The sequence below is a fragment of the Citrus sinensis genome, chromosome 6 (assembly GCF_022201045.2).
Source record: "Citrus sinensis cultivar Valencia sweet orange chromosome 6, DVS_A1.0, whole genome shotgun sequence".
NCBI lineage: Eukaryota > Viridiplantae > Streptophyta > Magnoliopsida > Sapindales > Rutaceae > Citrus > Citrus sinensis.
The window spans coordinates 25,330,948-25,344,928 of NC_068561.1; the positions used below are offsets into that span (position 1 = coordinate 25,330,948).

Below are 13,981 nucleotides of genomic sequence, written 5' to 3' on the forward strand. Positions count from 1 at the left end.
CAATCGAGTTGCCCCCAAAGCTATATGGGCCCAAAATTCAAAACAAGCCCAATGATATGTGTTACAGGTCACCCATAATTTAGAACATATCAATGCAACTCCATCCTTAGAGACCTAATACATAGTGTTGTCGGTAGTATGTAGGGTAATAAAATTAATTATTTTTAAAGAAAAGAAAGGTAAAAAAAAAGTGTATTTGATCAATTGAAAGAGAGAAAAGATGCTCACCATTCTCATACTTTGCGGCCATGCCCATTCCCAATAATGATGATCGAACAGTTTGACGATGTATAAAGTATAAAAAAAACAATTATTGATTTAAATGGGTTCTTCTAAGCTTTTGGGTTCATAAAAGTATATAATCATATTCATACACATGCACGCATATGAATTCAAAAGTTGGGGTTGGTCACAGCCACTTCAACTCTACATTTTGCTTGATTTTGGCTGGCAATTGGCGGCGATAACCGAAGGAACTGATTTTTACGAAACGACACAAAAATTTTTATTGAGTGATATTTGGTTTAGGAGCTTATATTTGTGTTGAAATTTAAAATTCTCATTCAGATTGAAATTAGATTGTGCGTTGAAATTGAATTGGGTCTCACATTTTTATTAAAAAAAATACAACTAATTAAATATTATTTTAAAATAATATAAAATGGTTTAGCTATGTGGCAACCCGTGCTCGGCTCGGAAAGGCCCATTTTGATTATGTTAACGGCCCAAAATTGAAAGGGATCTCAGGACATTCTTGCCCACGAATGGGTCAACTTGTGTACTCCGAGTTTTTATGAAATAAATAGTTGCTTGTGAACAAAACGTAAATGCTCAGTAAATGCTTTGCCTTGACCAAAGAAGAAGGAAAAATGCTTCACTTGACCCAAGAAGGAAAACAAAATTGCTTTTTGATAACAAAACATGGAAAAAAAAAATTTTTTTTAAATATTTTGATTTATTCTGCTGAAATTGAGATGGCTTTTAGGAAACTGGCCAGCACACTCTTGGCCATGGATCTGTGTAACAGCAAACAACTGTTCAAAGTAAGCAACACTAATGTTGCATCCTTTTGGGAATAGTTTATGTGTTTTTGTAGGGCTTTTGAAAAAAAAAATTAATGGGTAGATAATTTAATGACGGATTTCATGAGAATTTGGGGTTTAACAATAATGATTAATCTCAATTTTATATTTAAAAATATGTGAATACTCATACTATAAAAAATGACGACAAGTTTCGTGTATATAAATGTTTAATGAAAAAATCGAATGCCGTCGTGGAAGATATAATGTAAGTTCATCATGTCAAAGCCAAATAATTAAGCAAAGATAATGGAGGTTGCTTGTAACCTAAAGCCTAGCATGAAATGAAGTCATAAATTTTGTAAACTCATAGCCATTGATAAGTTTTCCACATGACAAAAAGCAACCCAAAATTTGTGGTACGATCATTATTCATTGTTGCGAAAGAATGATTTGGATTTAAAAAGGATAGCGAAAACAGAAAGTTTGGGAAGGTGTATGTGGTCGAATTATGAAGATTATGATCGCTTCAGGGTCCCCCACACAATGTCAATGGTTACAAGGGTTTTGCTTGTTTGGCTGTGTAGGGTACATTTTTGGGGCCATTTTCCATTGCCATTTTCATAAACTTTAATTATTATCATGATTTACCACATAATTTCTACCTTTTTTTTTTGTCTTTTCGTATTGCTAACATAGGTTTAAATAATAAAAAGAATACATGGTAAAATACTTGGTATTGTTTGAATGAAACTGGCAAAAATATGGAAAAACCCAAAAGAAATAAGGATGCAAGTTATATAGGGTATATTTTCAATCAAAAAGCACTTTTTTTGAAAAAGCACTTTCAAGCTCATCGAGGGAGAAGTTAATTTAAATGGATAGTATCAGGGAAGCTGTCCAAGCTCTCATAGCCACACTTTTAAAGCAAAAACAATAATTATTTGCATGTTCTACAGGTGAGGTGTTGCACAGGCAGCTTGCCTTTTGGGGATCTCAATCAATTTTTAAGCTGTAAAAATATCCAGCAAATGATTATTGGTTAGGTGTGATGACCGATCAACATGTACAATCAAATTTTTCTTTAATAGCTAATCGTATTTTTACATCAAATTATCGGCTAAATAAAGCCAATTATATAATTATCAGAACCCATAACATCAAAATTGTGGTCCATTCTGTTAGCAATGCATTCACTGCTACTTCTGGTAGCACTTAATTTTAATTCAAGCTTATCTTCTTAATTAACTTCGTGATTATCTCTTTATTAATCATTAATCCAATATTCCACACTTAGTTTCTGGATAGAGTAATATGAAACTCCTTACGATCAAGTGATTTTTAACTCGCAAACATATTCAAATAATCTCTATATTCTCTCATTTAAAAAACGTGATACACCTCAATTTTTTTTAATTAAACCAATTTTAATTTATGAAAAATGTTAGTGCATGCTTGTGGAAGCAAGCTCAGGAATCAAGATCAAAAGAGGACAACATATTGACAACCAAATTAAGATAAAATCTTCACTAAAATATTCATCTTGAAGAATGTAACATGCCTAGGTTGTAATAACTTTGGGTTATTGGATTAAAATAAAAACTATAAAGCAATAATAATAAGATTAACCCTTCACCAAAACAGATCTAATGTTCCCGAAAGAGGCTACAGCACAACCAAAGCCGCTTCATTTATTAAATCCTTTTAGGGTTTATAGAACAACTAAGGCTGGCTTTGTTCTTAATTAAATCATTGATTGTAATATTTTGATGTACTTGTTTTAATGTCCTTTTAATTAGAACCATAGAAGGCCAAAGGAAACACACAAAGTACAAATGGAGTGTTAAAGGACTAGCCGACCATTTTCCTCTTATTTGCGACCTTGATATCACTTTTTAACGCCAAGCATCTTGTTAATTAATTTGTTAACTTATTAATCCAACAAGTACATAAAGGAAAAAATGAACTTCTTGCCAAAAAATATTTTTCTGCGCAACAAAGGAGTAAAGTAAAGCCAATTTAATGTTAGCTTATGATTATGGTTTTGGTAACACAATTTCCTAGAAGTCGGCACGATGCTACATGTTGGTAATAATGCTAAATTTTTATTTTTTATTTTTTCCGATCTGGCTCTCTCTCTTTTTTGTTACTTTATGAAACTTATTTATTTTTATATATAGTCTATAAAGGTCTAAGAATAGTAGTAATATAAAACGTTTTTACTTAAGTGTGAGTGAGCTATTAAGAAGAACAAATTAATATACTTTAGACAGATAAATATTTCCTTCGTTTTATTTCCTATTAAGATTTTGTTCGGTTACATATGATAGGTCCAAAAAAAAATATTTTTTTTTTAGGTAAATGATTTACAATCATGGGTGAGAGCATACAGATTCAAAACAAAATGATGCAAATCTTTTCTCCTTTTTCTTATCACAACTCTTGATAATCTTACGTAATTATTGAAGGTGTACTAATTGGCAGGCTTGGGCCATCAGCTATAATAGGCTTTTATCAAACATTTGATTGAACTCAAGCTAGATCCAATTTCACAATTTTGGGGGGGAAAAAAGGAAGAAAGAAAGATAGAAGAGAAGGCCCATAATCAGACATTTAATCCTCTTTTTTTAAAAAAAAATTTCCCTCAACTCTTTTAGGGTCTTTGATTGAATCAATGAACCAAATGATTGCACCTGGATGTGACATGGAGCATGATTTATGGGAATGTTTTTGGAGGCTTATGTTTGGTCACGTAGCAATAAATAAATGCAAATGTAGCTCTCTCATTCACAATTACAATTAGTGGCTTTGATTTGATTTTTTTTTTTTTTGATTGGATATATAGAAAAAAGGACGACGACGATGCAACGATTTGAGGTGATATAAATGGGAAGGGAGAAAAGATCAATTGATCTTGGCGACTCAACTACTTCTCTTCATTTGGCAAGTAGTTAAAATTTGCCTACAAATAATATTACGTATCTAAACTTAAATATTCCAATTAAAATGCTGACTTAAATCTTGGTCAATTAGTTCAACCGATACAATTTTTTAATGTGGAAAAATCTGAATACAGAACTTCCCTTATGTCTTGCAGAAGGGAAAGGATTGAATTATAATTATTCTACTAATTAAAAAAAAAATCCCAAAATGGCAAAAACTTAATTAAAAGTTTTCTATTGTAGTTAAAAAATCCATTTTGATTATTGAATTCGTCGATGTATTTGTTTTCTAGTGGTTTAAACTTTCTCAAAAGTTCTTTTTCTTTTTCTTTTTTTAAACCTCATTTGAATGAAATGAATATCTTTCATTCAAATGCATAAATAAACACACTGAATCTGTTAAATAGTAACTAAAAATGAACTACCTTATTTATTTATTTTTTTGGAAAAGAGGTTTTGTTTTTATTTTTATTTTTTTCAATACAACCATACAAGAGCCAGCAAATGGTCAAACCCAGAAGAATGATCAATTATGGGTAAGTTCTGAAACTTTTGATGGCATGTATACAGAATTGGGTCCTAGTAATTTATTGTAACTGTTCCATTGGGTCCCCATTAGATTTATCAAGAAACTTCTGTTTTTTTTACTGAACTTTTGCATCATCATAAAAAAATTTGATGATGATTTTTGTTTCATGTATATACGAGCAGTAGATTCTGTTTGAAATAAAATTGAGTAAAAAAGTTGGGACATTTTGCGTAATACCGTGTAATGTTTCTCTCGAATAGATGAAGAATAAAAATGAACTCAGATGAATGGGGGGTTTCTTACCACACATCCAGACCCCTCTTCAGTTACCAAAATTTGAACTAAAAAAAACATTATAAGTTGGTGCTAATGGAAACAAATTAGGGACAATAATAGATAAAGGGGGCTGCAGGAAGGAACACATGCAATGTCAGTGAAGGAGTGAGTGATTCTGCAAATGGCTTACATACAAAATACATAACTTGTAACGATCAGACACTAAATGTATCGGATTTTAAACTATTTTTGAGAAACTTTTAAACTACACACTTTTAGCTCAAAGATGCTCAAATGTAAAATACCAATCAGGGTCAAACAGCTTGTATAACTCATCATTCAGCATCTTTTCTATTTACTACCGGTAACCTCGGTCAATGTACGTAGAACCCAAACTTTGTTTGTTTTTATTACATGCTTCTCTTAGGAATTTTTTGAAATTTATAATCATCAATTTGTTACAATTTTTTTAAATTAACCGTGGGATGATTTCCCTGTGGCAACCTTGTACATTTTATTAGTTAAATTAGCTAACACTTACGAGTATAAGCCAATTTATTTCTAATTGAAAATGTGTCGTCTGCTCATCTTGTCTTTACTTACATTTTAACAATATTGCGGTGGGTTTACATTATTAGTTATGAATAGTTTTTTTTTTTTTTACTTACATTTTAACAATATTGCGGTGGGTTTACATTATTAGTTATGAATAGTTTTTTTTTTTTTTTGGTTTAAACCATCCGATTTCCGGCGACCGCATTGGGCCCGACTAATTCGGATTCGGGGTGTAGTCACAGTTAAGGCTCTTTACCCCTCCCAAATGGTGTGTTTAGTGAGGATCGAACCCGAGAGCTCTTCCCACTTACCCAGCCTGCGCCGCCAACTGAGCCACAACCGTTTGGTTAGTTATGAATAGTTTTAATTGATCATATTATTATTATTATTATTTTTTAAAAAAAATTTAGAACTACCAATCAATAAGTCTAATAAAGATAAGTCATTTTACAAGACGAGTAAAATATCATAACCTTCTCTAAATATATAGAAGGAAATAAATCCATCTTACTTGAACAAAAAAAGAATTAAATGATTATTCTTACAAACTGCTTAATTTAAATGAAGAAAAGCTAAAAAAAGAAACAAAATCCCCATTTTCTTCCATCTCTGAACATATCCATTGAAATTGTAACATGCAGAATAAAATATAAAGAAAAAATTTTATAGGCACAAAACTCAAGACATTACAAACACAACACAGTAAACCAGATTCCAATTGAACTGACTGGATTGAGAATTCAATTCAGGTCACACATGTATATCATACGAACACATTTACAAGCCACAGTTAAAAAAACTTAAAGAGCACCACCACCTCACCAGTCACCACTCACTATCAGACACTCTCTCCTCGCACTCATTACGTTGTATACATGCTCGTAGCGTGACTTGTGTCTTCAATCAATACATTTCATTTTTATTTTTGCTTTGACCACTGGACACTGGTCCAATACCAATACCACTTAACTTTCTCTTCCTATATATACACACTTTGCTTTCTTTGTAGTTCCTATGCGTCCACTCTTTCTCTCTTTCTTTTTCCGTTTTGCTTTGTTTTGCTCTTTGATAATTTCTAACAAACCAGGCTTCACCCGAACACTTTAACTGTGTTGTTAGTTCAAAAGGGTGCTTTGATCTTTCATTTTTTCAATGCTTTAATCGGCTTAGATCTCTCTTCATTGAGACTTGAATACGTTGGTTTTTTCTTGCTTTGGTGTATTAGATAATGGCTGAGCCAACTACTGAAGCAGCAAAGACGCTGCCACCAGAGGCAGAGAAGAAGAAAGAACAAAGCTTGCCATTTTTTCAACTCTTTTCATTTGCTGACAAATATGATTGGTGTCTTATGATCTTTGGTAGCTTAGGAGCCGTTATTCATGGCTCTTCGATGCCTGTTTTTTTCCTTCTCTTTGGTGAAATGGTTAATGGCTTTGGCAAAAACCAAACTGATATTCACAAAATGACTCATGAAGTTTGCAAGGTGTCAACTTTTCGCAAACCCACTAATCAAAATTCAATCTTTTTCTACTGTTTATAGCTATTTTGGATCTGGGTTCTGATTAGTTTTCTTTTCTGTTCATTGCAGTATGCACTTTACTTTGTGTATCTTGGACTCATTGTCTGCTTTTCTTCTTATGCTGGTATGTTATTTTTGTTCATTTTGTTTTCAGAAAATGCAATTGCTTCATCTTTGTTTAATTATTTGTTGATTTTTTATGTAACTTTTTTTTTTTCACCAGAGATTGCATGTTGGATGTACACTGGGGAGAGGCAAGTAAGCACTTTGAGGAAGAAGTATTTGGAAGCAGTATTGAAACAAGATGTTGGCTTCTTTGACACTGATGCAAGAACTGGTGATATTGTCTTCAGTGTTTCAACGGATACTCTTCTCGTTCAAGATGCCATTAGTGAGAAGGTCTAATTTTTGTTTAATATTTCTATTCTTTCTGCTATTTTTTTATTTTTATTTTATTTCGGTTTGTGTACTGTATAGTATGATATGGGACCAAATCTAGTAATTGATAGTGATAAATTGCAAAATGCTTATCTGGGTTGTTGATGATGCATTAATGCGGGTCCCAAAAGGTCACAACAGTTGTTTTCAATATTGGAGGCGCATGTTAGCAACTTGAGTTAGCTTGCGCCTTTTGGGTGTGGTGGACTTTTGTGATTAGGGGTTCTTAATTGATCCATGGAAGTTTAAGCTCACAAACGTGTTTTTGTTTCTTGGCAACTTCAGGTGGGGAATTTTATTCATTATTTGTCAACATTTTTGGCTGGGCTAGTGGTTGGTTTTGTATCAGCATGGAGGTTGGCATTGCTAAGTATAGCAGTGATTCCTGGTATTGCTTTCGCTGGAGGCTTATATGCATATACTCTCACAGGCCTCACGTCCAAGAGCCGTGAATCATATGCAAATGCCGGCATAATTGCTGAGCAGGTGAGCGTCGTCAGAACAAAGCATGACAGTACTTTGAACTTTCTATGACTGGTGCATTTTGGTTTATATAACTCTTCAATCAGGACGCTTGGTTGAGTAGCTGTTGCTTTTCTTGTTGGATAACTGTTCCATACATTTTCTTATTCTGGATTTGTGCTTGAACCTGAAAATGCAGTGAACTACACAATGTTCACTTAGTTACTCTGGAAAAGGTTTTATGTGTTTGCATTTCTATGTCAACTTTAATTACAATTCTGCTATCTAACTTTTTTACTGTGTACACAGGCCATTGCACAAGTCCGGACAGTTTACTCGTATGTGGGTGAGAGTAAGGCCCTCAATTCCTATTCAGATGCTATACAAAACACACTGAAACTAGGATACAAGGCTGGTATGGCCAAAGGTCTTGGGCTTGGATGTACTTATGGAATTGCTTGCATGTCATGGGCCCTTGTTTTCTGGTATGCCGGTGTTTTTATCAGGAATGGAGTAACTGATGGAGGAAAGGCATTCACTGCAATTTTCTCTGCCATAGTTGGTGGCATGTAGGATCCTTGAGTTAAACTTTGCCATTTCTGTCATCACAGATGTTTAAGCATTCTCTTAATGATAACTTAATAATTGGTTGCTGCAGGAGTTTGGGTCAGTCTTTTTCAAACCTTGGAGCATTCAGCAAAGGTAAAGCAGCCGGTTATAAGCTGATGGAGATCATCAAACAAAAGCCTTCCATAATTCAAGACCCAACAAATGGAAGATGCTTGGATGAGGTTAATGGCAATATAGAATTCAAGAATGTAACTTTTAGCTACCCATCAAGGCCTGATGTGATTATCTTCCGGGATTTCTCTATTTTCTTTCCTGCTGGAAAGACTGTTGCGGTTGTTGGTGGCAGCGGATCTGGGAAAAGCACTGTTGTCTCTCTAATTGAAAGATTCTATGATCCTAATGCAGGTAATGAAAGATTCTTTGATCCTGTTTAAAGATTGAGTTTCTGTGGCTTTTATTGATGGTTGTAATGATATTTCTTGTTGGTGAACAGGGCATGTTCTGCTGGATAATGTGGACATTAAAACACTGCAATTGAGATGGTTACGCGACCAGATAGGGCTTGTGAACCAAGAACCTGCACTTTTTGCTACCACCATACTTGAGAACATACTCTATGGCAAACCTGAGGCAACAATGGCTGAAGTGGAAGCTGCTGCTTCTGCTGCCAATGCTCACAGTTTTATTACATTGCTTCCTAATGGTTACAGTACTCAGGTTCGTTAACAGAGACATCAAATTAGTTCTAATTTCTGTTTTGCAATTTTTTACCTTATGTTATAGGAAACAAAGATTTCATTATAACTCTTTTCCATCTCCCAAATCCCAGGAAGTTTCTCAAAATTTAATGATACTCACATTTTTTTTTTCCAAATTCAGGTGGGAGAGCGTGGAGTGCAGCTCTCTGGTGGACAGAAACAGAGAATTGCAATTGCCAGGGCTATGTTGAAGAACCCCAAGATCCTTCTTCTTGATGAAGCAACTAGTGCACTTGATGCAGGGTCAGAGAGCATTGTTCAAGAAGCTTTGGACCGTCTCATGGTTGGGAGAACAACTGTAGTTGTTGCCCATCGCCTCTCCACCATTAGAAATGTAGACACAGTTGCAGTTATCCAGCAAGGGCAGGTTATTGAGACAGGAACGCATGAGGAACTGATTGCTAAGGCTGGGGCCTATGCTTCATTAATCCGATTCCAAGAAATGGTGAGGAATAGAGACTTTGCAAACCCATCAACTCGCCGCTCACGTTCAACACGTTTAAGCCATTCATTGTCAACAAAGTCCCTAAGCCTCCGCTCTGGCAGCTTAAGGAATTTGAGCTACTCTTACAGTACTGGGGCTGATGGCCGGATAGAGATGGTTTCAAATGCTGAAACTGACCGCAAAAATCCAGCTCCTGATGGTTACTTCTTGCGGCTCCTCAAGCTAAATGCTCCTGAATGGCCATATTCAATAATGGGTGCTATAGGGTCTGTGCTTTCTGGTTTTATCGGTCCGACCTTTGCCATCGTGATGGCCTGTATGATTGAGGTTTTCTACTATAGAAATCCTGCATCCATGGAAAGGAAGACTAAAGAATTTGTCTTCATTTACATTGGTGCGGGTCTTTATGCAGTTGTTGCATATTTGATTCAGCATTACTTCTTTAGCATTATGGGAGAGAACCTCACCACAAGAGTGAGGAGGATGATGCTTGCAGGTATAAAACTATTGATCTTTATTTGTCTCATTAGTTGAAAGTTAATTCAATTTCATCATGTAGATCCTAATTGGTGCTTTGTTTTCTTCAGCAATCTTAAGGAATGAAGTCGGATGGTTCGATGAAGAAGAGCACAACTCAAGCCTAGTTGCGGCTCGATTGGCAACTGATGCTGCCGATGTGAAATCAGCAATTGCTGATAGAATTTCTGTGATTCTACAAAACATGACCTCACTGCTCACATCCTTCATAGTTGCATTCATAGTGGAATGGAGAGTCTCACTTCTCATTCTAGGCACATACCCTCTGCTTGTCCTTGCTAACTTTGCTCAGGTAATGCTCACTCTCAACTCATCCTTTCCCAATTCTTTTTCAAGTCCAGCTACTTGTACAAATAAAACTGTTAGCATTTTCCTAGATGGGTTGAAATTGAGCTGAACAAATGCACATGGGCAATTCAGTTTCTTAATGCACGTAAGATTTTTTACATCTGCTTTTGATCTCTGGAATCTAATAACTCCACTACATCTTTCTATAAAACGACAAATACTTGGCAGTGCATTGATGCACTGCACGTGCTTCCTCCAAGTCAGCTGCATTAAAACCCCTCAAGTATAATATAAGCTTTATAAATTACTGTGCTCAATAAGATAGTCAAGATTCCATATTTACTCAAAAATTGTTATTTTTTAGCTTATTCCTCGAGGCTATGAACAAATTTTCTTTTCTTTTTAAGTTTTAGTCAACATTTCAACTTGTCTAGTTTCTCTCACAGGTTCTTTTTTCCACTTAGATTTTTACCACACACCGACACTGCCAATATACAGTGAATGGATATCAGTTCCGTGTCAGATTTTTAGCTGTCCTAGTTAAATGGGCTTGTGTTTTTCTCCTAGGTACATGAGCTTTCATTGCTTTTGTTTACTCTTTCTTAGCCAGATACCACCAATCTTCTGAGTGTTTCAAGAGATTCTTAGCCCGTGATCAATTATTCATGATATTTTTTTTTTCTCTCAAGTTTTTTTTTTTAATTTTTGAAACGTTTTTTTTTCTCTCAAGTTATTCTTTCATAAAAATCTTTTTTTTTTTTCTCTCAAAGTTTGTAATTTTTTTCCAAAAAGGGTATCAGAGACAGAGGGTGACAGTATTTGCTGGAATGGCAGTGAACGAAAAAGAGTGAAAGATGCTAACTTGCGCAGGGTGTGCAGACCTTTTTGGCACATTGTTTGTAGGCTTCAATTAGTGGAAGTCTTTGGAGCGCTACTTAGGATCTGGGTAGTTTTCAAACTGTGGAACCTCAGTCTAACAGTTGGTTAGGCTTTTTAATGGACTATTTGTGTCTAAATTCGTGCATGCTTTATACAGTGTGAAAAGAGACTGATTTCATCAAGCAGAGGAAAACAATATTTTGGTTACCCTGGTTTGGTACTGTTCAGTGGTACCTTCACTTTGGGTGAGAAAACTATGGTGTGGTATCGTACCACCGTTGCACCGTGGCCAGACCCCACTTTGGGGTGTGCAACTGTTCATCTTGTTGAGCCTTTAACCAGAAATGACTGTTTTATTAGCTATGCAACAACGACCATGTTTACCCTAGAAGAAGAAAAAACCAATAACTAAAATTTAACACGATTACATTTAGGTAATTTTTGGACCAATGTTTAGACAAAAATATAGTTTTTAATGGTAGAAAGATACTTATTTCCATAAAAACATTAGGGGTGTGATTAACTGGGAACAACTGATTGATTAAGTTATCTGACAGTTAATTTCTCTCATTTTTTGCGTCATGCAGCAACTGTCTCTCAAAGGGTTTGCTGGAGACACCGCCAAGGCCCATGCAAAGACAAGCATGATAGCTGGTGAGGGAGTGAGCAATATCCGAACTGTTGCAGCCTTTAATGCTCAAAACAAGATCCTCTCCCTGTTCTGCCATGAGCTTCGTGTGCCCCAAAGCCAAACCCTTCGTCGTAGTCTAACTGCTGGCATTCTTTTCGGCATCTCTCAGTTTGCTTTACATGCCTCTGAAGCTCTCATTCTATGGTACGGTGTTCACCTTGTTGGCAAAGGGGTATCGACATTTTCTAAGGTTATCAAGGTTTTTGTTGTCCTGGTCGTGACCGCCAATTCAGTGGCGGAAACTGTCAGTCTTGCTCCAGAGATCATTAGAGGTGGCGAATCTGTTGGTTCAGTGTTTTCCACTTTGGACCGCTCTACTAGAATTGACCCAGACGATCCAGATGCTGAGCCCGTAGAAACAATTCGTGGAGAAATTGAACTTAGGCATGTTGATTTTGCCTACCCATCAAGACCAGATGTAGTTGTTTTTAAGGACTTTAACCTTAGAATCCGTGCTGGCCAGAGCCAAGCTCTTGTAGGTGCTAGTGGGTCTGGCAAGAGTTCTGTGATTGCATTGATTGAGAGATTTTACGATCCTACAGCTGGGAAAGTTATGATTGATGGCAAGGATATTCGTCGATTGAACTTGAAGTCCCTTAGGCTTAAAATTGGTTTGGTGCAACAAGAGCCAGCCCTGTTTGCGGCGAGCATTTTTGATAACATTGCATATGGAAAAGAAGGTGCAACTGAAGCAGAAGTCGTTGAGGCCGCCCGTGCTGCTAATGTGCATGGGTTTGTTAGTGCATTGCCCAATGCGTACAAAACACCAGTTGGTGAGAGAGGGGTTCAACTCTCTGGTGGACAGAAGCAAAGGATAGCAATTGCTAGGGCTGTTCTCAAGAACCCAGCAATACTTCTGCTTGATGAGGCCACAAGTGCCCTTGATGCTGAATCTGAGTGCGTGCTACAAGAAGCTCTTGAGAGGCTAATGAGGGGCCGAACCACGGTTCTTGTGGCTCACCGATTATCAACAATAAGAGGTGTAGACTGCATTGGAGTTGTGCAAGATGGCCGCATTGTAGAACAGGGTAGCCACTCCGAATTGGTTAGCCGTCCAGATGGGGCATATTCTAGACTTTTGCAATTACAGCATCATCATATTTGAGTGTGCTTTTGGCCTTGATTGTGGTAATTATGTTTGGGTCCCATTAACCTCATGTTTCCATTTTTCTTTTTGAATGATGATATGATAGTTGTAGATATGGAAATGTGGAGATTATATCTTAAGAACTACTGCCCCATTTTCCAATGGGGTATCATGTGTTATATTATTAATATCTTTGGTGTATAAGCCTGTTGATCTATCTGTGGTTGATTAGGTGATTGGTTGGCTTTTCATCTCCAGTTGTAATTGCAATTTTATAATATTTGAAAAGCAAATCAAGACGCAACCTTTCCAGCCCTCATGAGACTTTTTCTTATTCTAGCTTTGCACATAGCATGTGGTTTGCTAAAGTTATCTTTCAATATTGAGATGAGGCCACGCATGTCCTTTGTTCCCGGCGCTTAAGACCCACATGGGACTAAATCAATTGCTAAAACAGCAACAAAAAGAGCTAACCTATTATCTTTTTCAATAAAATGGGAGACATATTCATTTGTGGCAGATGCTATGAATTATTGTGACTTGTGTGAGTAATAGATGTGTGAAAAATATCAATGAGATGTAAAGGTTAAGCATGTGTTGCACAAATGGGGTTCATGATCTACTTTTTTTTTTTTTTTGAGACTGATTAATCATCAGATTACTGCATTACACAGATATTTACAACAACTGCTTATTGTAGCAGAGGTATTGTACTGATATTTACAATCAGATATACATGATTGGGACTTACATTATTACAATGAATTCTATGAAGTACATGCCCAATACAAATAATCCCTCACAGGAGAGGATATCCATACTCCACTTACATTTCGCAAGGGAGAAGGATATAAAGAACATTTAGCCCCCACAATGTTTTTGTGAGGGCTAGAACCGCTGCCCTCACAATGCTTGTGAGGGCAGCAGCCCACCACTTCGGCCTTGGCCGAAGTGGCGGTTCATGATCTACTAGTGCGCCATAG

General features: G+C 36.1%; 1 protein-coding gene across 1 annotated transcript; it reads left to right on the top strand.

Moving 5' to 3' along the window:
• Positions 1–6,306: 6,306 nt before the first annotated feature.
• LOC102607167 (ABC transporter B family member 19) lies at positions 6,307–13,317 on the top strand. Its single transcript, XM_006482515.3, has 10 exons — positions 6,307–6,807; positions 6,913–6,967; positions 7,067–7,242; positions 7,567–7,767; positions 8,053–8,312; positions 8,402–8,718; positions 8,807–9,030; positions 9,193–10,012; positions 10,104–10,345; positions 11,808–13,317. The coding sequence occupies exons 1-10, from the start codon at positions 6,553–6,555 to the stop codon at positions 13,014–13,016; spliced, it is 3,759 nt and encodes a 1,252-aa protein (XP_006482578.1). The 5' UTR covers positions 6,307–6,552; the 3' UTR covers positions 13,017–13,317.
• Positions 13,318–13,981: the final 664 nt, after the last annotated feature.